At 44.1% G+C, this 26,742-nt stretch overlaps 1 protein-coding gene across 9 annotated transcripts in view; it reads right to left on the reverse strand.

Annotated features, from left to right (window-relative positions):
* Positions 1–26,742, reverse strand: part of LOC108132279 (neural cadherin) — an 82,838-nt gene that overhangs the window by 46,542 nt on the left and 9,554 nt on the right. For 4 of the 9 annotated variants that reach the window (XM_043213698.2, XM_043213694.2, XM_043213695.2 and 1 more), the window contains exons 2-10: positions 19,925–20,375; positions 19,277–19,493; positions 18,430–19,215; positions 17,803–18,036; positions 17,551–17,742; positions 14,140–14,330; positions 11,252–11,441; positions 9,277–9,459; positions 8,009–8,195 (exon numbers count right to left, since the gene is read on the reverse strand). In XM_043213698.2, the coding sequence (XP_043069633.1) occupies positions 8,009–8,195; positions 9,277–9,459; positions 11,252–11,441; positions 14,140–14,330; positions 17,551–17,742; positions 17,803–18,036; positions 18,430–19,215; positions 19,277–19,493; positions 19,925–20,375 (2,631 nt within the window). Of the gene's footprint in view, positions 1–8,008; positions 8,196–9,276; positions 9,460–11,251; positions 11,442–14,139; positions 14,331–15,580; positions 15,772–17,550; positions 17,743–17,802; positions 18,037–18,429; positions 19,216–19,276; positions 19,494–19,924; positions 20,376–26,742 lie in introns of those variants that run through there. The other 5 variants (XM_043213699.2, XM_043213696.2, XM_043213697.2 and 2 more) reach the window with 2 other exon arrangements.

Below are 26,742 nucleotides of genomic sequence, written 5' to 3' on the forward strand. Positions count from 1 at the left end.
ATCACAGTTTGGCAAAAAATCAATCGAGTTCTATGGCAACACCCGGCGTATACGCAATTTCTGCCGCTGACCTGATTTCCTTTTCGCCCAAATGTTGGAACTGCGATTTGTGTGGCGGAAAAAATGATTTTATTTGGGTTATTAAATGCCTAACACGGACTTTTGCCATTCTATTTTTCGTTGGGAGTCTGCAGTTTTAATTACCCCTATTAAATAAAGTGTGTATAGTGTGAGTCCCGAAATGTCGTATTTATGTAATAATTTGGTTTTTCACACTTTTCCGATTTAATTAATATTTAAATGGAAGGTTAAATTGTATCGACAGGGGGGTGGCCTCAATTAGAGCTGATGGGCGGACACGTATTCCTGACATTGGTATTAGTTCAACTAAAATGTTTTGGCAGCATGAAATTTGGACGAACTGAACTGCTTTTTAAACTGTTACATTCCGATGCAAATGTCGAGGAAATGCAACTGCAATGGGGGAGCAATAAAATGCTGTTTCTATGGTTACTTTCCTGCTGAGTTTGGGTGCTCTTCAGTTTTCAAGTCCTCATCAGGCTGTTTCAACAAAAGCCGCTTGCTCAATAATTTCGAGTGCACGCGTGTTCAAATGAATTGAATTGGATAATTGAATGCATGAGTGACTGGCTGGCTGATTGACTGGCTGGAGTTGATTGAGAGCAGCAATACAGCATGCCAGGCATTTTCCCGACCCACTCTGCATTCCTCGACATATATTTTCCACATTTTTTTGTAGCTCGTGCTTTTGGGGTTAGGCGTTGCAACGTGGTGGAGCGACAATCGCAACGCCTTTCAATCAAACGCCGCACACAAATTCCCAAACAAACCGACAGTTGGTTCTGCCCCCAGCCGCCTCCTGTCGGTGCACGTGACAAATGCCGACAAACGACGTTCGTTGTGCTACTCCCGTGTATTCCATTCGGAGTCTTTTTGAATATTCCAGCCATGGGGGCTACGAGCGTGGCGGGTGCCACCTGAAGCTTGACTTTGTGGAGCTCTAATTTGACGACTACTTCCTATCGGGGGCCCAGCATATGACATTTGCGAGGCTGATTGGCCTTAAACTTGGCTCCCCCCAACGTAAGCCACGATATGATTAATTTATGCAAAAAGCAATCATCCAGGCTGGGTAATCATTAATGCGCTGAAATCGCCAAGAATAAATCAAAGAGCCGGTCGCTCTTCTTGGACAAATTTGATTGGCTGCGAGGGCGGCGCCAACAAGTAGATTTCCGTCCAGGGAAGGCTGCCCACGACTGGAAGACCTCCAACCTCCCCGCCCACTGGCTGTCATTAATCATTTGGCCCCAAAAAGGTGCCAAGCAGCTTTCGGGTGACGTTAATCTCGGGAGAAAAATTGTTTCAAATCGAAGCCCCAAATACCCTACTGAGCGATAAGGACTCTTCCGACACCAACTTGAGGCCCGAATGCGTTGGACTTTTTCGGTTTTGTGCTTCGTAAACAATTAACGTTGGCCGTGTGGGCGTGGCACGTTTTTGCCGGGCTGCTGTTGCTACTGACTTTTGACACGTGTCATTTACGTTTGAAAGCGTCGACGACAACAACACCGGCAACACCGACAACAACGATGTCAAAGTGAATGAGAATGAATGACAAGGCCATGTTAATGGCTATCAAGCCACAAACACACGCCGGGCATAGTTGCTGGCCAAGATGCCAGCTACAAATACCTGAATTCCTGTGGCAATTAAAACATTCCTGGCCGGGCTTAGGGCCAAGGGGCTCTTGGGGAATGTTAATTGAGAATGTCTGACCCTCTGATTCCGATGCACTTGGGCGTAATAATTGCATGAATATACAAAGATGAATGGAATCTTCAAAGGATACTTGAGCTTAAAGTAGAACATCAAATGATATGCCTTATCATTGACCTCCAATATCCAAACACTCGTTTCAGGTCCCAGACCCAGGTGTGCTGTCTCATCAGAAAACGCTTAAGCGGTGGCCTCCCAGCATTATGCCAAATGGGCAGTTCTTCTTCCGCGGGCGGCCATTTATTTGCAGTTTGATAGCAACAAGATGCGCCAGAGGGGGGCAAGGCTGCACCAGGATCAAGGTGGTGGGTGTCTACCCAGCCACTTATAAATCACCGAAGGCTGGAGCAGATTCCGCCATGCTTTTTCTGGTGTTGTGGTTGCCTGCGACCGAGACTGCGACTAAGCAGTTTATTGAAAAGTAGACCCTGAGTGCGGCGCCATAAATATCAACTGAAGAGGGCCCAGACACGCCCACAAGGATGGCCTTTAAAGAGCTCTAGGTCTCTGTTGAAGTTCAATATTTATAAAATAATTAAGTTGGAAAATCAAACTGTTGGGAAATGGGTGTCAAGGTCGGGCCAAAGTGCATTAATATTGCTCATCAAAAAGCACTCGGCACTCCCATTCAACAGATTCGCACTTTTGATGGCCCGGTCGAGGTGTCCTTACGCTTTACTTTACATGAGATGCATTTCATTGCATTCGCTTCGATGGCTGCTCAACATGTTCAGAAGCGCCCTCGAAAAACGCCATGAGCAGCAGCAGTGGCAGGATGTTGAGAGTCCTTCCCCATTCACACAGATTTTCACGCACACACGACCAGCGCGATGGGTTGGGTTGGACACAAGTTCAAAGACCTGCCAAAAAGCCGGCACTGTGAGCGATTTTTTTCGAAAAATTCTTTCTGGCTAACATGGGTTCCACAAGGGGCAGAAGGACTTCGAACAGTGAGAGCCAAATTCGAATTAATCCTCTGGCTCTGTTAGAAAGCATTGTCGGGGAGAAAGTGGATGCCATTGTAGACATAATATTCGAAAAGGCTCTGGGTTCAAGTCTTGGTTTCGAGTTCTGTTAGCTTTCTAGCAATATTTCCCCTTTTTGGTAAAAGAATTTTCCGAATTCAAAATGTTATTTTGCAGCGGGGAAAGCCCAACAGAAAGCGAGAGAAAGTACGAGAGCGTCCTGCTGCGAATGCCGAGTAATTAACGAAGTTCCCTACTTCGTTTTATTACATCTCTGCGTGTGGATTTTAACCTCGTTTTTCAAAGCTGCTTGTTACTGCGTAACCTTCTTCCATCTCTGTTTTTTTTTTGTGATGGGTTAGCAACTTTTTGTTATCTTTTGTTGCCGCTTTTGGTAGTAGTGTTGCTGGCGCTGGGACTGATGCTGTTGCTGCTCTCGAGTCGCAAAAGTTGTTGACAGGCATCTCGACGCAGCTCAGCTTGAAATAGTTTGCATGAAATTAAAATAATCTCCAAGATTTATTGCTCTAGAAAGCGCAATTGACTCGACTCGGCTGTGCCACCGAGTGTCTATTTTTGGGCCATTGTTGTTAAAGGCCTTTCTTTAAGCTCGGCAGCCGAAAATTTAAGGAAATTGCCGGTCCTTGGCGGAGCGGCGTTTACATATTTCCAGCTGTTTTTATCGAGGGCGGGCTATTCAGAAAACGTAGCAAATTGGCCCAAGTGCCTTTAGCTTTGTTTAATGGTCGAAAGTACATATTTGCGTTTACTTTGCCCTCCCCCTTTGGATCCCGTTGCCACTCTATTTGAGCGCATTCCTTCCTTTTCGCTTTGGGCATTTCTCAAGACGTTGTCAGCTCTCGAGCCCCGGACGAGTAATAGTGAGTGGTAAATGCAGCTGCCACTTTGGGGCAACTTGTTGTTGACTTGTTGCCATTCTGACCATTCGGAAGGAAAAGCGGAAATGAAGTTGGCAATGCGGAAATGCCATTTTTCATGATTTCTCCCTCCACACACTGCCACATACCAATACTATATAGACTTTTACTTGGCTTCCTCTTTGTTTTTTCTGCAACTAGTCCGCCTTTGGTCCGGCGGGGGTTTGCTTTTGACAAATTGTTTGGCGTTTCTGGGCTAATATTAACAGTGTATATCCATCAGTGGGGACTGACTGCATCTGGGGATAGATTCAACAGTCTGGAAATTGTCTTCGGACAAGAACACAAGTGGCTAGGAAAGAAGGTGGTTCATGTACGGGTTATCGATTTGCGAGGTATTGTGTACACTTATTACACTTATCATCTAGCATTAGGGAACCTATTCAATTTACAGCAAATATTGATGCTGTGCCAGACTATTTTAATGTCCCTAGCTGAAAGTTCAACGTCTGGCAGCCAGGATTCCGCCTGCTCAAGCATCGATCATAAATGATGGAGTGCGGCAATCAAGATAAATGGTCCCGCCGAGTGCCATCAAGGGCCAGGGCCGAGAGGGGCCCAGAATTCACGACTCGACGGCCATTTATTGTGGACCTGATGACATCACGGCGTATGCGCAATGTGCCTCAAGAGCAGTTTAAAACGGTGAAAACAAAAAATCAAGCAAACTATTTACAAATTGTTGTGACCCTTCGAAGGAGCTCATAAATTGAATGGCTGACAGGACGTCGCCCAGGATGTGGACGGGACATGAAGCCATTATCGCGCGTGGAACGGGAGCATAGAAACCGTTTAGAGCGCAGTTCCCGGACGAAGGGCGGGCCAAATATTCGGTGTATTTGTGGGTGCGGCCGCCTCCGATTTTATGGCCTCCAACATTTTTTACGAGCACTTATTTCCGCCCCAGAAATTAGACAACTGCTTGGACCGTTTATGCCCGAAAGGGTGTTGCCATCAAGAATGCTTCCCAATAAGTAGAAGTCCCAATAAGTCTTTTCCCGCTTCCCTCGGCTGCTCTATCTCTGGGAATTTATGATGTGTGTAACAATCGGGCCATTGTTAAGGTCGCCCCTGGCCATTCACTCGAGTATGTCATGCAAATTCTGGTTATTTTATTTAATGCGATTTTTACGAGTGCCGGAGGAAGGGCCTAATTTTCCCCTGGCTCTGTGAGTGGCTCAATTCCTAACTCCAGGATAAATAATAATTTCTATCCCCATCGGGTCCTTTTCCTAGGGTCCTCACCAACAACTCTCTACGCAGTCATTGATGCTTAAAATTTAACTTTCCGACATTTGTCATGTTTTGTTTGTCTGCTTTCGGTTTGGTTTTCCCGCCGGCGGAATTTATGCATGAGGAAGCCAGAAGGCTGCGGGATGGTTAGAGGACGTACGTGCAGGCTGGCTGCTTTTAAGCCTAAAAGTATGCATAACTAAAAAGAGCACGTTCCGGAGATAACAAAACAACAAACGGAAAGAAAGCTGCAAAAACAGGCAAGAAAAACAAGCCATTGATAACTGTATCTAAGTATCTGAGTATCTGTGTATCTGCCAGCTCGGGTCCATCCGATTGTGTCTGATTGTGCGTGCGTGTGGGTTAGCAGATATGTTTGTTATTTAGCCAAATGATTTTTCGTTCCGTTTGGCATCGTTCCGGGCCAGCTGCCAATGAAGCGGAAAATGCACGCCGAAGCCGAAACGGGGCGCAGCTGTGACAAAATCGTTGCCATTTAAATAGGTCACAAGGTCGCCGCATAAAAGCAAAAACGCTCAAAGCCAAAGGATAACAAAGACCAAATGAAATCTGTGTGCTCCGCTCTAATGCAAAGAGGAATCCAGGGAAACCGCACACAATGGTCGGTGGCGGAGCAAAAATACATCAACTCCGCCATCGAGGAAAGTGAAAAAGCAAACAAATGCAGTCAGAGCATCGCAGTCAGAAAACATCAAGGTACAAATATCTGCAAACAGCACAAATGCAAACGAAAGCCATTGCGAAGCGCTAAAAATGACAAACAAATATTAAAGCAGAGTGGAACAAAAGCCAGTATCATGGCAAGAAAAATCCCAGGCATCAAAGCAAGATGGAAATAAATTAAATAAGAGGCAACAGCAAGGGAAGAGGACTCTGAAAAACAAATATCAATGAAAGAAAGGTGCTTTCTTGGGGGTTAAACATGCCTCTCAGCTTCAACTTTAGAGTTTATTTTATTCTTTCGTAGGAAAAGTATAGTTTATTGGTGGAGATTTGAACAGAATCTATCCACAAATCTTTAACGGTATTCCTCTCATGAATATGGACAAAAATTCTGTGGGCTGCATAGAGAGTTTCTATACTTCTATACTTTCCCTATTTTTAAACGAGTTCCATGGAGAAATTGACCAAAAAACATTTAAAATATATTTTCTTCAAGGTTTTGATGCAGATTGGTGGAGAATCGATCTACAAATCATTAAGGACGTACTGTTTATAATTATTATGAAAATGACAGAAGATATACATAGACAACGCTGTGAAAAATGTGGGTCCTTTCCCCATTTCTCAAGGTAGTCCCTATTTAATATTGAAATACATTGAAATTCAGAAAAGAACCGAAATGGAAGTCTAGCTATTTCGAAAGCCATTTTTCACCGGAAACACCGTACAGCACACTAGTACCCCTAACACTGATGTATTTATTTATTTCCTCTCTTGTTTTTGTTCGTGCTGGCGTGTAAAAAACAAATAAGGCAACTTCAATTAAAAACAATAAATAAAAGTCCCAAAAAGTTGGCATCAGCAAAAGTCGAAGCACAGAATGAAAACGAACATGAAACCGTAACCGAAACGAAATTGAAACGAAAAACAAATCATCTCATGGCTCTGGCATTTAACAATAGTTTATGGCTTTTCTCTAAACAAGATCCCAAGCAGCGGACTGCATTTGTTTCTGCGAGTACCAAACCGCAAGCTGTTGCCGCAGAATGGGCCGACAAAATGTGTAGGCCTCCTGGAAGGCCCGAAACCTTGCCACAACTTTTTCCTCCACCCTTCCCAGCATTTGCCCAACATGAATATCAATATTCGCAAGCTCCTGTTACTGAAGCAACTGTTGTAATTTACATATATCTCCTAGCCCTTCGCTCCCAGTCTTCAGCTGTTGGCCCCGCCAATGCCTTGCGCTGTCCAAACAAACATGGAAACTTTTTAATTTTCGTTTTCATGGCCAACAGCCTCCTCTGCCTCTGCGCGTTGATTGCACATCATTTTCAATGTGCCGCCATGAAAAGTATGCTAGCGAGTCTATTTTTTCGCCGTTTCCATTTACCACGGCTTATGTACGGCTTAGCGATGTATTAAACAATTGAAAAGCATTTTCCGGCCCAGGCAGGGCCGATCCGGACCGAGCGACGCAACAGAGAAAATTTCAAAATCAACGCTCAACGAGGGGGAAACGTGGACAAAAATTGATTGCCATTTCAGGGGCAATTTTTAATGAAGAGCAAATAACAATGACGCCAAGGCTTTGCCATAGAAATGTGTCACAATTGAAAAAGAGCACACAACAAATCCGATTTGGAAAGTGAAATTTCAGAAAAGTATTATGATGCTTTTTAAAGAAATATTGGCTTTGAAAATTGGCACACAACTGACCACCAAGTTAAGCCAATTTTTAGTGAAATTTGTATCCGAAAAGAAAGCCCTTTTTGTATCCTCCTTTTGTGTTGAATAATCCTCTAAAATCACTTCAGTCTAAATGCTTTTATGTTCTTGGTCCTAGCCCCGTCAACAATCCGCACCTATGTCAAATATTTTTCCAACCAGCTTAGCCATTCAAAGTCGGGAGGCCGGCTGACGTAAAATGTTTTTGATGTCCGCCACGCCGAATGTGGCAAATGCCTGGTCAACATGCCGCATAAATGAAATGCCCCAAATGCACTCGACTAAACACACTCTCCCACACCACTCCACTCCACTGCCAGTACACACCGCCACACACAAATTCGTTGGCCAATATTTGTTGAACGAATTCGTTTTTGGTTTCGGGGAATTCGAGGCAAATTTATTTGCTGCCATTTTCGGTCGCCCTCAAGAACACAACATTTTACAGCCAAATGCTATACTATTTTATGCGTTTTCCGATCTTGATGTGATAAAAGTTTGTTGCTTTGCATAAGCAGCCAGTTTGAAAAAGATACATAATTGAAACTTTTCTGGCCTTGCAAAGTGGCAAGGGGACTGGCAGTTTAAATTTGAAAATATCCTTCTTAAATTTGACTTAATTTGGCTATAGAAGAGGTATGTCTCTTTTTTTTCTTCACTTACCTGAATTGGGTCCATTGCTGTTGGGTCGGGCCGAGGGAGCTCCGTCCCGGGCCTCCACCTCGAGGGCATAGGCGCCCTTCTTCTCTCTGTCGAACACGGTTTTGGTGAAAATTTCTCCACTCTGCAGGTTGATTTCGAAAAACTCCTTGCCTTCGTTCCGCGGCGAGTCGACAATGTAGTAGTAGACCTAAAAGTCGACACACAAGACACTCTGGTTTATTTCTGTTTGGTTTTCTGGTTAATTAAAACATGGTCCTGACGCCCGATGCCAACACCCGGCCAGGCACACACATAACTTCAAACGGAGACAAAGTAAAAATGGAGCTCGAGCGTGAGGAAAGTGAGAAATTTAATTACTGCTTCGGACATTAAAGCGGAACGATAATGATAATCAAATCCTGAGACCTTTCAGGGGCGCAGGCGGGTCTGTGGCTGGGACTATAAATGAAAACGCTAATTAGTGCGGACATTTCGCGCGTACATGCAAATTACTTGGCTTGAGGACACAAATTGTGGCTGGCTCACTGGCTGAAAGAAAAAAGAGACTGGCCAGCGCCAAAGTGCCATATTATTATAATCGCGGTGCGGTTGGAGGGGCCCGTCTGAACGACCCAACACAGCCGATCCCATTCCATCCTAAGCTTTCCCCTTTTCATCACAAAAGACATCGCCTGCGGTTCTGGGTTCTGGGCTCTGCATTTTGCATTAGGTCGCCGCCCTGCCCCGCGCTTTGGACTTTCACCAAGGGCTTAGCACACACTTGGAAGGCGTGCAAAAATGTTAACTCTTTGACATTTATTAGCCAGCTGCCAGCTGATGGCCAAATGGACGAAGGACGTGGCCAGCGAGCAGAAAAAAACAATTACGGGGCGTGAAAGGGTCGCAGAAAGCGGAATGAGATAGGTAGCTGGCCAAGAAGGGGAGATGGCTATGATGATAGCAATTTAAGAGGTTTAAGAAGGAATTTCAGGGATATCTTAGAATTTAAATAAAGGTTAGGTTTCAGTATTGAATGACTATTATTACAAGCTTTAAAAGTCAACCGAATGCCTTTTAAATATGCTTTGGTTTTCGTCCCATCTCGCCAGCTGTCAGTCACCTTTTTCAGGCTCGTTTTCTTTCGATTTGCAACTCTTCATTGTCAGCGCCATTAATTTGCTACCAATCGTCTGGCATTTCCGGCCAAAGCCGTCACTCCCCGTCTCGTCCCAAGCCCCCAGCTCTCAATTTAACTCCATTTTCCAGGACGCAGCAGGAATGGTACTCACCTGATTATTTGGGAATGTGCCATCCTTGTCGATGGCGTTCACTTGTGTCACTTTTGTGCCAATTGGTTCGCCCTCGAGGACCGTTTCCTGTTCGCGTTCGGTGAATAACGGTATTTCATCATTAACATCCTCGAGCATTATGTAAACGGTCGCTTCCGATGCCAATTGTTGGGCCCCGTTGTTCTATAAAGTGAAACGAAACGAGAGAAGGGGAAAAACCAATTTAAAAGGGTTCAGTACAGTACACAGTGAAAAAAAATGGTAATAATTATTATAAATAATTGATTACATTTTTAATTTAATAAATATTTTAAACATGTATTTCTATTAATCCTATCCCCATTCCCAGTCTCTTTGGATCTAATTTGCAATCAATTTTCCAGTGTACTGGCTCTGCCTTTTTTCAATTTGTTTAATAACTTTTTGCGCGGCAAATTGTTTGTTTTTTAATTAAGCTATAAAAAGTGTGTGTTTAATGAGTTCTCTTCCTGCCTATCCAGTCCTGGCAAAATATTTGTATATTACTTTTCAATAAAAGTTAAACGTAGCCCGTGTTGATTAAAAAAATTCTTTAGAGTAAAAAGCAAAAAGCCCTTTAATTTTTTACCAATATGCCGCTGGTGATTGCCTATTTTCCCTTTCATATGATTGATTAAACAATTGCCATCAATCAATAAAACAAATCTCATTGGCAACTTGTCATTCATTAGTTGTTTTATTGGCAGGCATTGAGTTGTGGCAGCCTGCTGGTGCGTCTAGTTTATATTCCCGCCCCAATAGGTTTATTTGCACAAAGTTTGGCATTTATATTTCGGCATTAATCAATGCATATGATATCGATACACTGTTTACACTAACAGGGCCATAACAAGGCCACATATGGAGAACTATTTATTCTGAGCTCATTCCACATTCCTCCGCAAATGAATCGGTTTTGGCGCCTAATTAGACTTGGAAGTGGCCTAGAAGTTTTGGCTCAACAACATTGGACTCCTAATGCATTAAAGCTGAATATTTCATTTTCCCAATTTGGTTTTAACCATCCACCCACCGCAAGCAAACTGATATATATTTGACATATTTCGCAACCACAAAAATAAGGAAAGGCGTAGATTAAAAATTAATCCAAATAAATTGTCAAACTAAAACGCGAGTGTTTAAACTTTTATGGCCAACGTAAACCGCAAACTATTTTCCAAACTCATTTGTAAATTTTTCCTTTGCCACGCCCCCTTCCGCCAAGACGCCCGTCAAAGGACATGGACCCGTTGGGATCCATTAACTTTTAGCGGGTCATTTGCACGAAATGAAAATGAAACCCTGTGATATTTAATTACCTAAACATTGAATACGAAATGCGGGAATCTCTTGCGCAATTGAATTTTTATAACATTTTATTACGGGACGAGCGAGCGAGTGTGTCGCGGATCGCGGTGTACTGCGGTTAGCCCGGAATTCGCATTAATATTTCAGATGGCGGTTTATTTTGTCTGGCGTACACGATTTGTCCTTCGCAGGAGCGCTGAATGGCCAAACTAATGAGGCTACCAGTGCAGCGGAATGCTAAAACTTGACATTGATTGGGAATGCAATTGATTACCGTTCCGCCACCAGCTGTCTATCAGCCGTTTGTCAGTCAGTCAGTCAGTCAGTCTGCCAGGCAGTCGCTCAATCAGTCAGTTTCTAATGAATTCGAAGCGAACCGGAGCCGCATTTGCATTTCCCGACTCTTGGTGGGTGGGCGGTGGACCCCGACCCGCGCAAGTAATTAAAACTTTTCAAATCAAATAATTACGAACGTATTTTGAAGTCATTCCCAAATACAAAAGTCAAATACATGTCTCGGGCCCAGCGCCTAATTGAGCCTAAGAAAACTTTTGGCTACTGCCTGGGATTGTAGAAGACGTTTTGAAACTTTAAATTGAATTCGTTTTCGGTTTCTGGGCTGTAGGTCTGGTTCTCCAGATAGACTTACCTCGACACGTATGGTTAGATTGTACTCCTTGATGCTCTCGTAGTCCAGCGGATGATTCACCTTTATGTCGGCCCAGGTATCGCCGTTGTCCGGTCTTTGTTGCAAGTAGAAGGTGTGGAACTTGTTCGTCTGCGCTGTCGACCCGGGCATCAGTCGGTAGAACACTGTGGGGTTCCCTTCGATACCCGAACTGCAGACGTCGGGGCCAAAGGTCAATTGAGAAACAATATTAGTAAGGGAGCGGGACAGTGGCGAAGGATGGTGTTTAGTCAAGTACGGGCTACATGAAATAATGAGTTGTCTACAAAATAAGGTCTTACATTATCTTCAAAAATCAATTGCTTAAATTTAAAAAAACGAAGCGAAAGTAACGTGCTCTGGTCCTGACTTCGCAGGACACCCACACAGACAGACGCTCAGAAAAAAAATAGCATGCGACATGACAAAATACAAAACATGACGCACAATTGGAACTCTTAGGATTAGTGCAGTCAAAAATGGGATTGTGCGCTTTAAAATTCCTTAAAGCGTCCTTGTGCGATTAAAAAACTGAGAACCCAAAAAAAAGGAAACTGAGGCAAACCAACTGAACATAAATGGCTTCAAAAAATCTAATTGCCATTTGAGTGTGTTGGGAAGTGGGTTCGGCACACGATAATGAAAAAGAAATTAGGCGCAAAAAGATGAATACATATACCTAGGGTATATACGATTCATGCCAGCCCAGACAACACTTGCAGCTGACAGAGGATGGCGGCGAAAAAAAGCCCTAAGAACGGGTCTTAAGAATAAATGAAAACTGTCAGACTGCGCCAAAATGTTGTCCTTGGCGGGCAAAAAAATTATTGTTGCAAACAAAAAGGAAAACCGGAATGGCTTGCGGAATGGTTGGGGGGGAAAAGTTGTGACAGGGTGGATTGGTGGGGAGAGTATGGGTAGGAGATTCGTGGATTGCATGAAATTTTCTTGGAGGTTTCGTTTCGTTTTATTTTGTTTGGTTTGTAGTTGTTCTGTGATTGAATTCAGTGTGGGTGGGCTGGTTCGAATTTGGTTTCATTTAGTGTGTTGGAAACTATAAGGTGTCGGAAAATGATTAGTTACTCATTAGTGTCTGTACACTGAGAACATGTTTGCTTTGAAGGTTGTGTTGCAGTTTGCTTAAAGCCTAAACTAAAGATTACATACTAGTGGCTAGATGGTTGAAATAAAATGGAACAAATCATACAACAACCGGTAAGCTTATCGGCACTTCTGCCCCAGATATCTCTGGGAACTCTTTTACATTTTTGTGGCCTCGACCTTGCCAAGTGTTTGCGCGCCTCAAGAGCAAACACAATCATTATGATATACACGGCGTTCTCGAGAGTCCTTAAACCCCTTCCTCGCTAAAACACTTAAACCCTCTCCGGCGTCTAATGGCGTCTAATGTATATGTACATATTGTTAACAAATTTCTGTGCTGGGACATGACCAGATAATTGCGAAGAGAAGAAAGGAACAAACCGAAGGAGAACTGAAACTCGGGGCGAAATGCTTTTATTTTAAATAATTTAAAAACATAAAAAACAGGGCGAGAACAAAACTCAAGAAACAGAACGGAAAGCAGAACCCAAGCACGTTTAATAGATTGTAATTTCCGTAATATTGCACGAGGGAGCGGAAGAAGGTGTACTTAAGGACCGAGGGACACTAAACTAACTTACTACGGCAGATTCTAGATTCCAGATTCGGATTAAAACCCGGGCCAGGGCTCGGGCTCAGGCTCAGGCTCAGGCTCGGGTGAGTGCAGGTGCGTATGTGCAGCGTTTAACTATTTACGTTTTGTTTTTTATTTTATTTTTTACTTGGCCTTTAGGTTTAAGTGCATTTGCTTTTAGTGCGGCATGAGAAAAAGTGCATGGCAAAAATACAGAACGGGATAATATAAAAACTGACTTGGACTGACGCATAATTAAAACGCCAGTGCCATGTGGCTGGTTTGCCACGAAGATAAAACGCAGCCCGGGGAGATCCAAGGCAAAAACCGAGATGGGGCGGGTCAAAAGTCATTTAAGTGCTCTGCTTCAAGTTTTTTAATTGCAATTATAAAAAACAAAACTTTGTTTAAAATAAACTTTCCATTTTTTTCTCGCAATCTCTCCCGGCGCTCGCATAGCAGCAGAAGCGGATTTATGTATAAATTTTGTTTTAGCCACTGGCTGACACTAAGTGGCAGGTAATTGAAACTGACCCGGCTCATCATGCGAAAGGTCGACGGTGAGCCTGCTTATGTGCCATCGCAGGTTTATGCAGCAAAAGGATGCAGAGGCTATAAAATATACTCCTTCTTTCCAAAGCCGGGCTAAAATGGCTTTTCTATATGGAAACCATCAAAAACGGAATTGATTTACATAAACTCCTTTCTATGTATTTACTTTTAAAGCTTTATTTTAAACTAAAAGTCTAAAAAATATAGGTGCATTTAATATACATGTGTGGCTTGTGCAGTTTTGGCAGCAACTGGTGCAGGTGTAGTGCAGTATAGGTGATTGGGGATTCTAGGGGAACGATGATTTGGGAAGAGGAATCTAATCGTGGAACCACATAAAACATATACAGACTGGCTAAAGTATGGTTTGGGGATCCAGGGATCCCAAGAAAATGATTTCAAAGGCAGTCACAAAGAAACATCTAGACATTCAACACACAACACAGAAAGAAATGGCAAGGCACGACAACAAAACAATAAAATTTTAAGGAAAAAAAACACCTAGAATAGTATGGTAAAATATACTTAAAAGTAAGTCTTAAAACTCAACTAAGCAAAATGGAATGAAACATATTTCATTTATGTCTAATATTTGTTTTTGTTTTGGTTGGTAAAACTTTTGCACGAAAAATGAACAGACCTGGCTTTGATCGAGACGACTTTGCCGCCAACGGGCATATTTTCCTTGACATAAATGGGCCCATAAACCGTGTGATCCCAGACGGGCGGATTGTTGGCCCGATCGACCACATCGATCTGTACTTCGACAGTACGCGACAGTGGCGGATAGCCCTTGTCTTGGGCCATGGCCTCTAACTTGTATGTCTCGCGCTGTATTTTATATACATTTCACGATCAATATTGTCAAAAATCGTTATCGTTTATCGTTAATTTATACAGTTTTCATTTTTTATTTTTTTTATTTTTTAGTTCAAAATCAAGCATGTCGTTGCAAAAATGACAGACGCGTCGATACGGGTTGGTAATTACGACATTTGTTCAGGAAAAATGCAAAAAACAAAATTATATAATATAGTTGGAGTATTTTTCAACAAATTCTAGAAAAGATACAAACTTAAAATGGTAAACCAACACCTCTGTTAGAGAAGTTAAAAATAATGGGAGTAAAAACGATAACAGTCATTGAAAGGCCTTTGGCAAAAACTGTTTTCAAATGCAGTGCAAATTATTTTATAGTCTCGACCCTAGCCTTGGAAAAATAAACATCTCATATGCTAGGATTAATATTTGTAGCATTAACTTAAGAATCACAAATGCTTCAACTAATAAATAATTTCAAAATAAAACTGGGCTTTGTGCATTTTATAAATACAATTTTCATAGCATACTTTACAGAGTCTGCTGCGCTTATGATTATTATTTCGATTTCGACTATTGCTTTTTAACATTTTTGAACACAGAGTGTAGTTACCTTGTTTCTAGAGCTTACAACTAAACTGCAACCTTGTATGGAGGACTATAGTTAATGCGATACATCATGTTTAAGTAGCTTATTCACCAAATGAAAACCAACACCAAAATTTCATTACGATCCTCACAGTATTCCAGGCACTTAGTGTTGGGGGCTTGAGTTTTTGAAAGGTAAGTCACAGATCAGAGAGGGGGAACTGCAAATCCAATGGGTATTATGTGTGTGGTGGAGAGAATAAGAGAAAGTCAGTCTTTCAAGTCTCAGCAAAAAGCAAAATACACCGAGGACATCCGTTGAAAAAATGCGAAAATATTTGCTTCAAAAAGTTACCAAATTTCGATTCCATTTCGATTAAGATAGGATTTTGAATCACAGATTCCGATTTAGAAATTCAATTTTGATTGCCGAATTTCGTTGAAAGGAAACTTGGGAGAGCTTTTACGATATGCCACCAAAAAGGACCTTTCACATCGCAAAGCTCCCGCCGCATTAACAGAAGGACCTTATGCTAAAAGTAGTTGGAAGCTTATGCTATGTTAGCCAATGCGTTATTTCTCAAAAAAATGTTCTAACTATGTTAGGGGCTGTTGTTAGACTCGCATTTCAAAGTTTTGTGTTAGGTGATTGATGTCTCAATGGCTATACAAACCTTGCCTTAACCGATGTTACAACCGTACCCACAGTGACGTTCTCGCGTATGTGTATCGGCCCATAAATGCTCTTATCCCAAATGGGAGGCTTATTGTTCCGATCGACGACATCTAACTCAACGTCGACATCGGCGGCCGAGGGCGGTGTGCCCTTGTCTGAGGCGCTAACCCTCAGGCGATAGCGATCGCGCTGTTGATTGATTGATTGAAGTGAAATTCGATTGAAGCATTGGAGATGGTACAGTTTTCAGTTATCAGTTATCAGTTTTGGGCCAAAGTGTTAGCGTTAACAGCGTTAGAACGGTACGGGGAGTTAACATGGCAGGGAGTCGAGGTAGTCGAGGCCCGAACCCAAAGTGTTAGCATGTTACGTTACGTTACGTATTAAGGTTTGTGTATTGGGCATCGTTGACGTAGTATATATGATTTTGTCAAATCGAGTTTAATTACAATATATGAAACATAAAAAATGAAATATTTAAAAAATTAGGCAGAACATGGAAGTAGGGAGGGGGATTAGTACAGGTTACAGCGGTTATTATGGGGTTTGGGGAAGGGCGGTTCGCATAAAGGTTGGAGAATTATGGGTTTTCTTTTGACGAGACTATTTCTTGCTCTATTGAGTGGCCCTATGATGAAGTGAAGTACTCTTTCACGACACTATGTACAACAATGAAGAACAGGACCTGTTCCTTGAGTTAGTTGCGTTTGAGGTTAGCTTACAGTTGAAATTGCGACTTTTAGGGGTTAGCACAGTAACAAAGTTAACGCAGAAGTGCATTTACTTACTGGATAACACCCCTACATCGTTGTTCATACATTTGATAGAACCGTAATTTGTATATGTAATGATAAATCGAAAATGAAAATAGAAAACATTAAAATGCCTAGGAAAGTCTGGTATCTCACACAGGAAATAAGGTAAACAAATCAGTAAAGGTGCAGTTAAATCAAAATCTTCAAGTAATCTCTCTCAATATTCACCGAGTACTCGGGCCCCATTCACCATGGGCATGCAAAAATGATAGTTTCTCAAAATATATAGTTTTAGTTACAAAAACATAAACTCAGCTACGGCAAAAATATGTTAGGCTTTCAGCAAGAGACGTTCAAAAATTGCATAGTCTCGACAAAAAGTTTTTTTTTTTCAGTTTTCGGGGATTTTCTGGGGATAGTATTTCTCATGGGAAGGAAATAAAAATGTGGTATCTCTACAAAATTAAACTACTTATTAAATAAAGAGTATATTTAAATTTAAATTCTTTAAAAATTGATTGGCAACGATGCTCAAAAATATGGGTGATCGTTTGGGGTCTGGGCCCTGGGGGGTTTCCATATAATTTTCTTAAACCTACGAGCCTATCACCAAAAAAATAAGCAGCTTCGGTTATAAGCGTTCAATCCGAACCCCTGGTACTCAGGGTTCGACTTTCTTAGTTAGTGTTAGTTGGATTTGTTTCAAAAAATGTTAAAAATCAATTCGCTCTCTTGGCATTCAATGCTCGTGTTCAGGTTTTCATTTCATAGCCAATGTACGCACTATAAACTAAACAAAAGAATCGTTCAAATCAACTTAAATTATTCGGCATTCGGTATACGCTGAATGCCGATTCCGCTCTGTGTGGCAAAAAAACTTGCACTGCTTGCACTTCAAATTGGACTCCACCTACGACTGTTTTGCGGTCTTGAAAGTACTTTCAATAAAGAACAAAAGAAAGGTGCAGTTTGAAAAGAAACCGAAAAACTCAAACATAAGATAGATTACGAGTCAAGCCGCTTAAGGTCTCTAAGCTCAGTAGATGCTAGGCATCCGCCATTGGTTAGTAAAAAAAAAGATTTTCCTTTCGATAAACAAAAAAGTTTAATTGAAAGTAACAGACTTGGTTAGTAGGGTTTAGGCAAACTTAAAATCGGGAGAGTTTCGAAACAAAATGAGTTCTATTGGAGCGATCGGAAAGCAAACACTTACGTCAAGGGGCTTCTTGAGGACAATCCAACCGGACTCGGACTGGATTTCAAAGTACTCCAGGTCGTTGGGGTTGAACGGGGCCGTCAAGCTGTAGACTATGGCTCCGTTATTGTCGGCATCTTCGTCGGAGGCGGAAACACGCAGTATATTTGTGCCAATGCTGGCATCTTGCTTTACATTCTCGACGTATTTCTAAAGAATAATGGTAAAAGTTAAAGAATTTATTTCCATTTAAAATATGGAAATACTCACCTGTCGATCGAATAAAGGTGGATTATCGTTCACGTCCGTAATTTCCACAGTGAAGGAACAGACTCCCTCCAGGCTGGGATCGCCCTGATCCGTAGCCTTTACTGTCACAGACACAAACTTGCCGTCGTCGCCCTCACGATCGAAGACCTTGTTGGTCGACACCTCGCCGGTCTCCTCGTCCACGGTGAATTTGGTGCCCTTTTGGTTGGGTTGCTGCACAATCGAGTACTTCACCTGTGGGCCAGAACATGCAAAATTGGCTTAGTGATTGACACAAATTGCGATTAGAGCCGTTGAGGCGTTTGACCTCGGCACACGACATGCACTCTGCAGTGCATTGAACTTGGCGACACGAAAAGAAAATTATGGCTGAATCTCGGCATGAAATCACACACACATGGGGCTAATTCAATTAGGATAACCATGTTGGGGCTGGCCTCAAAACACAAATAGTGTATAATTAATGGGGAGTGCAAGCCGAGAGGCGTGTAATTAAGGATAGGATAATCAGAACAGTCCTTGAAGAGCCATTGATGGGGCAAATTGGTAAAACAAGCATCTGAATCGGTTAATGCTCCAATTAGGCCGGTTTAGGTTTCAAGGATATAACCCATAGGTGCCTCTTACCTGTCCATTGACGCCCTTGTCCTCGTCGGTGGCCACCACTTTGATGACGGGACTTCCGTTGGGAGCCCCTTCCTCGACCTTAGGGTAGTAGGTGCTGCAGTCCTTGAACACGGGCTTGTTGTCGTTGACGTCTGTGATGAAGACCACCACCACAGCAGTCGAGGTGTGGATGGTCTGATCGCCGTTCACACAGCAGGAGCCGTCGTCCATGGCGGTGACGTTAAGCTCATACTTGTCGCGATCCAGGGATATGGCTTTGTTGTGCAACCGAATCACACCGGTTATGTCCTCGATGACGAACTGGCCCGAGGAGGTGCCGCCGCCCACGAACCCAAACCGGACATTGTCGCCGTCCTTGTCAGAGGCCACCACAGTGGTAACCAGAGTATTAGGACCGGCGTTCTCGTCCACGTTGGGGGTGTACACCTGTTGCGAGAACTTGGGCTCCTCGTCGTTCTTGTTTTTGGTGTAGACTCGAACAGTGGCTGTTCCCGACTTGGCAGGCTCGCCCTTGTCCTTGGCAGTGACCATGAACTCGTAGTAGGCATTGTTGTTGTCGGCGTCCAGTTGCTTATTGTTCACGATGATTCCATTAGAGTCCACGGCAAAGTGATCATCCGACACCAGGTATTCAATTTCGGCGTTGGAGCCCGAGTCAGCGTCCATGGCCTTGACCCGCAGGATGCTAGTTCCCAAAGGAATGTCCTCGTCGACGTTGTGGGCCTGGTAGTCGGGCAGCTCGAATTTGGGAGCATTGTCGTTGACATCCGTAACCCGAATGGTGAGCTGAGGAAGATTTTGCGAGATTAGTTTTCAGTTTTTGGTAAAAAATTGTCTTATAACTTACGTCCACAGAGGTGGAGAAGCCGCCCGAGTCCTCGGTGGCTGTCACAATCAGGGAATAGACATGGGGCTGGCGCAAATCCTCGAAGTCCAGCTCCTTGGCCAACTTCACGATGCCCGAGGTGGGTCCTATGTTGAAGGTGCCGGCTCCCTGGCCCTGGGCCTTCAGGGTGTAGCGGATCTCGCGGTCTGCAAAGGACTTGGCCTTAATCGAAATAATGCTAGAAAGAGTGGAAAAAGAAAAGTTAGAAGGAACTCTAAAGTTTCTTGCATATTTTATATCCAACCCAGGGCCAGTTCAAGCCCTGCCTTGTGTGCTTGTCAATCGCTCGACTGCCTTTTGACAGTTGCTTTCCCATTGGAATTTCAATGAAGACAAACAGACACCAGCCACACATTGCAAAGCAAACAAATATGTGGCCGTATGTGGAAGCACATACTTGGCGCAGTCTAGTTCACATTGTTATGCATAACTTTTATTAGCAACCGAATGAAATTTGCATACTCTGGGGCGGTGAGTTTCCCGGAATATGACGACTCTGAGCTTGTTGTTTCTAGCTCGAAAAAGGGCATAACTCGTATGTAACTTTATGCACGCAACGCTAGCAATGATAACACTTTCTAAAAACATCGACCGTTTGGGCATACTCACTCTGAGTCTTTCTTCTGGTTCTCTGGAATCTCGGCCTCGTAGCTGGGCATGTAGAACTGGGGGGCCCGCTTGCCGCCCACAATCGACAGCCGCTCCTCCGGGGTGCTCTGGAACCTGCGGTCGTCCACCTTTCCGTTCTGATCCTCTGCCTTGACGTAGAGGACATACTCCATGTCCAGCTGGAAGAGATCCGTGCCCCTGGTGCGCACCACGCCCGATCGTTCGTCCACCTCGAAGCGTCCGCCGGTCCGGTCGCGGACTATGAAGTAGTGGATGTTGTGGTCGGTGTCCGGGTCGCGGGCCTGCAGGGTGAACACGGGGGTGTTGGGCGGAGCGTTCAGCTGCACCACAGCCTGCATGGGCAGCGGGCGGTTGATGAAGTACGGCGGCTCATCGTTCACGTCCTTCACCAGGATTATGACGCGCTGGTTGTCCGTATACTTGATGCCAGCTGAAAGGAGAGACGAGGGCATGAGAAGTTTGTTTTCAATGTTCGGCTTGTTTGTGTTTTGCTTTTCGGTTGGTTTGCCGAAACTTTTGCCTTTTGTTATTCCAACTAATGGATAGTGGTTCGGGTATAACAATAGCATGAGAGAGAGGCCCCCTGGTTTGCAATTTAAGAGTCTCCGATTTCAGTTAAGCCATTCAAATGCAATCACCCGGAAAAGCACTCGCAGGCGATGGTCTTCTTTGAGCCAAATTGTAACTAGTTCTAGTATAGCTTCTTAATTTTAAATAATCCTTAATAATTTTGTAACATTTTCAAGAGTTAGACGAGTAATCCGCCCATTGAAGCCAGCTAGTAATTTCCACTAAACATGCACACAAATATTTTCTGTTACCAAATGGTTTACGTTGAAGAAAATCAATAATGGGCCTTGGGAAGGGAGTCCTGAGTGAAAGGTGAGTGGAGAAGTAATGCAGGGTCGCCCTGTTTCATTTCCCTTTTTTCGCTTTTGCTGGCTTTGCAAAAAATGTCTGCACCGGAAAATTCCAATCATGTTGTTGTGTGCCTCTCCCCGTGTTTGTTGTTGTTCTCTTTGTTGTTGTTGGTTGGGGCAAACAAGAAGCGCCACAGGGAGAGGCACCCCCGGCACTGACGCTTATTAGGGGCGTGTGGATGTCTGTGGGAGTCGTGTGGGTGGTGCCGGGCTGGCTGAAGTAGCAGGCAAATAAAGCAGACGATTTACCTGCCTCCCCGCGTGCCCCAAGAAATTCGAGCGCTACATAGAAGGGGCAGCTTGAAAAAAGTAAGAAAAGGATAAGCCGAATAGGGGTGAAGCATGTGTAATTTCTCAAGAGCGGCAAAGTGAATCGCAAACAGGTAGGAGTGGCTAACCCCTGGCTCGTGTAAGCAAATACTGCAATTGAAACAAAGACGCGAGTTTGCCAAAAAAAAAAGCTTAAACCGGGAGCGAAATAAGCATCTTCGCTCAACAGATTGCAAGGAAAACGCAGCGAAAAAGTTTTCGCAAAAAGAACATAATACATGCCATGTTTCGGGTCCAGGAGAGTGCTGGGCATAACTTGGCAGCGTTTCTGCTGACTTTTGCCAACTTTTGTTACTTTCCTGCCAGCTTGGCATTGTAACGCTTTTCTATGGCTTATTGTGCTTCTGCCAGCAGGTAAGAAACGACCAGAATGAAGTAAAACCATCCTATACCCATACATAACTGGAAATTTAAATAAAATGGACGGAGTTTTATTGTTGGGTGTGCGAGTGTGTGGGGAGCACTAATGTAGAGTGAAGGCAGCAGCCAACATGGCGGATTTCCGTGGCGACAAAGCCACGATGGAAATGGTAGGAAAATGGCCAGGAAAGGGGAAATGCCCTTTGTGTTCTGTCAGAGAAATTACGAATATGTGTGTGGCGGAAGATTTTCATTATGTTCGCAGCCATAGCCGTGAATATATGTGATTTGCGATTCAGTAATCCATGGAGCAGTCCCCAACTATATCCAACACAGAGCACTACAATCTATTCCCTGAAAATGTTGCAATAATCAGCCTTCATCTTCCGCGCACACTCCTTCCAATTTAATGAAAGTTCTGGCCACATATGCCTCCTTTTTTAGCGACAACCCTCAGAGCTCCTTTATTGCTTCCTCTATGCGGGTGTGAGTCGCTTTTCTCTTATCAGAAACACCATATACCGTACGTATGCACATTAAGTGCCTGTCACACGCGATGCAAACCGAGGCGGAGAGATCCTTGAGGAGCCAGAGCCATGCAGCAACCATAATACTCGTAATCACTGCCAAGGGATACCCTGCTCGCCGCACAACTCCCTCAGAGTCAAAGCCATTGTCATCATAAGCTAGCCGCCAGGGGGATGAGATTAGAGGAGTTGGAGTTCCGGGCCGGGTCGGGACGGGCGGGGTGGCAACCCACCCAGAGGTTAGCACTAAATGCAATACCCAAAAGCAGACTGGGGAGGGCTTGTGCCGGCTTTGTCTCCGTATTCCCGTTTGCACTGCACTTCAGACGGGCTGGGACAACAATGGAGAAACGAGCGAAAAATTGAGAAAAGAAATGGTAGCAAAGGCCAACAAAATAGCTAAAATACTCTGTAATTACTACTTTATATTCTCTACTACTCCATAATGGAATAATATCAATAAGGTCCCCTCCTTTAAAGAGAGAAATGCATAGTGCCCCATGAAAATAATTCAATTAGCCTCACATGTCTCACTTTGTAAGCCAATCGAGTCTCTTTTTAAAAGGGAATAAAGCGTCCAAGTGTGACTAGAGTTCAGAGTTGCTGAAAACTGCTGTAGCTGCACGTAGAGCCCTCTCTTTCTTCCTCTATAGCTCCATCTCTATCCATTTGTTGGGGAAAAAAAAAGAGTCCGAAAGAAAAAGTGCGAGACTGTCGTCGTGGATAGACAAACAAAGCTGCTTATTGTTTCAATGGATTAGGGAGAAGTGGGAGATGCTGCACTGAGAAAAAAATAGTAGGGGAGTTGAGAAGCAGCTGCTCATCACAGCTCAGACTTATACTTAGGGGATGCGGGTTCATCGTCTGTGGTGGCATCTTCGAGTGGGTGCCAGCTTGAACTTTTCCAGCTCCTCGCCCACCAAGCACCAAGCACCGCCATTTTTCTCCCTTTTTTTTTAAAGCGGAAGCTAACGAATCTCGGTGTGGGAGCACTGCGCGGATAGAAATTGAATTTGTTAGGAAAATTGACGAATGAAACTTGTGCTACGTGCTCCATTAATGTCATTTCACTCCGGATAAACACAATTTGTGAGTTTACGTTTCGAAAATAGACACTCGAGAGACCGCTCTGCAAATGAAAGTCGATTCAGCATCAAGTCAGAATCTATATGGCATAGATTTCAGAGAATAAGTTACAAGGAAACTATAATGGGGAACCGGAAACTTTAACCCGCTCCTCTTGCACAATAGACCTCTCTTCATTTCCGCAACAAATTATGGAAACATGAAAGATTCTGGTTGGTATCAGCCACCCGAAAAATGTTCTCCGTTTTTCGCCACAATTTAACGGCAACTTAACCTTTATGACTTTGCCTGGGGGAGCTCGTGACTTTGGGGGGAACCCCAACATCAGCCGCCACTCCAAGCTCCGAACAATTGACACCCCTCGGTGTTCGACATAATCAAGAGGGTCAAAATGTGGTTCGGTTCGGTTCGTGGCTCTCGGCTTGATTAAAATGCAGTGAAGTCGAAACTTTATTCTCCGGCTCGGGATCCAGGTACGCGCTCCAAATGAATTTCTTCATTTTCCGCTGCGGTTTGAATGGAAAAAGTTCCTTCGAGGGTGATGGCGAGGGCGAGTGCTTGGATTGCATAGGGGTTATGCCCCGGATAAATACGTGCAAGAAATACAAGTACAATGTTGAGCAGTTTCCGCCCCGAAATATTTTTATGGCTGCTGTAATATTTTCTCGGGCCAGGGGGAAAGAGCTCTCCTTTTTTACGGCCAAAAGACTTAATGAAGCAGTTAACAATGGATTCCGGGGCGGAACAAGAAAGTAGCAAAAACCATGGCCAAATATTGAACTTGCTTATTGATTGAAGAAGCAGCCTGGAGTTGAGGCTAATTCGGTCTGAGGTTCTGGCTCCAAGATTGCTCTGGTGCAGAGTGCCAAGTATCCGGCGAAATGAAAACAGAGGCAAGGATAATCGAATTGGAGAGCTTGGGCAATCTCAGGATCCTGTGCAATCGGTTGAAGTGAGTTATGAAAGTTTCCTTTCTCTTCTCACTTTTCGATTAATCGGCAAACAAAAACTTTAAACTAAATACTTGAGGCTAAGCTTTAAAGTCAGTTCTCGGGAAACTGGTTTGCTCCTGGGCCGAATAATGAAAACATCTGGAAGACACTAAAAATTTGTCTCCGCAAATCAGCTAGCAGATACGCAACCCAAGAGATGCCAGATACGCCAGAGCGCGTGTTCAAGAGCCGCAGCCCCAGCGTGGAGTCCTCAATTTGAGATGTCGTTTATTGAGTCACTTAACAGACTCGCAAATGAGTTAACACCTGGACAGGTGGGACGACGCCAGCGACTGCCGCAGAAGTCGAGGTGCGACACGAGTTTGCTGCTCACTAGACAGCCTCAGGTTGGGCGCTGGGGCCGGGGGAGGCCTGTCTGCTTTCGAATGCAAAGATATGCAAGGTGCCACACGCAGAAAAATAAATACAGAAATACCTACATAAGGCTACTATCTACTCTAGGGCTTACATTTTTTCGAGGTTCCTTTTCTCAGTGCATTAAAAACTATCTTCTCGCTGTCTCGCCACATCGCGTGGCTGCCAACAAATTGGCAGTTGCAGATAGAGATAATGTTATGACTTCTGGTGCCGCCGCAGCCACCGACATTTCGCATAAAAACACGCTCTTCATCAGGTGTCATATTTCTCGCGCCGCATCTGATAAATAAACTTGGCAATTTATAAGCATTTCTGCGAGTCTGCCAAGCCTAATGCTGACACATAAAGCGGCAAACGCCACTTGCCCGGCTTAAGGAGAAGAAACATTGCCTGTCCCAGGCCTTCCATTCAGACACTTTAATTGCCAATTTCAGCCTCCAAGAAGGCTGGGGAAAAATATTGCCAACATTAATAAATTAATTTCCACGCGTCGCTGCTTAGAGCTGCGACTCAATTAAAATTTGCCAATCAACTCGAGGGAGAGGCTGGCTCATACGCAAGAAATGTTCCAAGAATGAAATAATTACAAAAAAGAAACAACAAGCTAATGCGACGAATAGAGGACAATCTGAATAGGTACTTTAAATGAAAAACTAAGGCACACTCTTTAAAAAGTCATCTAGATCGAGTTCCACCTGCCTATTCCGCCTAGCCTCTGTTTTGCATGCACTACGCCAGATACTGGGATCTGGGAAAATGAAGTGAAATGGCGCACATGGCGGACATTAGGCGAAAATTAATGAAATTTTCCGATGGCACCTTGCCTCCAGTGTAGACGCAGTCCTGGCGAGCTTTATCATCGGGTTTGCCTGCCATTCTCTGGGGCTGCTCCGCGTCCAATCCGTTGTTATCCGGGGGCTGTCGTGAGCTTGATTGAGTTTGATGGCGATTGTGCTGCGCCAACTGCGCTGCCTTGATTGCAATTTCAGCCATGATGTTCATCGGCCCCTCCCACCGACTGTGGTGAGACAGCTGGAGGCGATGCGCCACACCCCCGTGCATACCAATCAGGTGGAGCTGCACCCCCGTCTCAGGTGGCAGTCAGTCATTTAAGGCCTCTGGCAGTGGCACGAGACATTAGTTCATTTTTTCTCCGGCCCGGCCCGGCTCCTTCTTTTTCGAGCTCTTAGTTAAGCGCAGGACTTTGGCTTTTGATTGATGAGCCAGCCGAGCAGAAGTTGGCTTTAAGTTTCACCATAAATTTCACTTTAGTTGTAGTGGTAGTCAGATGCCAAGAGAGTGACATAGAAATGCACTGAACTGTGGGGCATGCCAGATAAAATAATGTGCGGGGTGGTGCACAGAGCGAAATACTACTCTCCGCAAAGTGTTGGCCATAGTTTTCAGTAATGGGAGCTATATCCACACAAAGAAAACAAGGACTTTTGCTCACTGCACCGGAGGCGTATGGCCTGCCCTCGATTTCATTGATTTGATTGTTGGCGGTCCCTTGTGGCGCATAAATCAAACACTCCACGCCACTTCATTAGGAGCTCCCCCAAATTTTCCAATCCGCCCTGCGGAAGGTCCTGGCCTAGAAAAATTATAGTTCGGGTCGTAACCATTACCGCATTTAATATGCATTTTTATGAGCCTTACTTTCCAATAATAATAAGCAGCAGCAATGGCAGCCATAAGAAATAATGTACACACACACACGTACACCATACACCCACACCGAAAACATGAAGAGAAAGCTCGCGCAGATAGGAAAAGCCCAACAAAGTGTGCTATGAAAATTGTAATCATAATCATAAAGCTTAGCATATATATATTCGGGCAGCCCGCTGCTGTTGCTGCTGCTGCTGATTTGTGCCTCGCATGTGCGGCATACCAAAGCACAAAAACAAATGGGAAATCTCTGCCAGGCACGCCCAGAGGCCCCCCACGTCCGCAGCCTGAAATCGAGCCTGTGGAAATTGCTCAAATTAAATGCAAATACCGAAAAATATTTAAATGTTTCAGCGCATTAAGCTGTGTAAATTGTTGTCGTTTGGCGTTGTCCCGGCCTGACACGCACTTTCCATTCAATAAAATTGCAACCACACAATGGCACATCAATTTGCACAGCCCACTCACGCTGAGAGGGTCGAAAGGGGCGTGCCCGGCTGCCCAACTGGCCGGGTGGCTGGCAAGTGTCCAGA

This window comes from Drosophila bipectinata, chromosome 2L, assembly GCF_030179905.1.
Source record: "Drosophila bipectinata strain 14024-0381.07 chromosome 2L, DbipHiC1v2, whole genome shotgun sequence".
NCBI classification, from domain to species: domain Eukaryota; kingdom Metazoa; phylum Arthropoda; class Insecta; order Diptera; family Drosophilidae; genus Drosophila; species Drosophila bipectinata.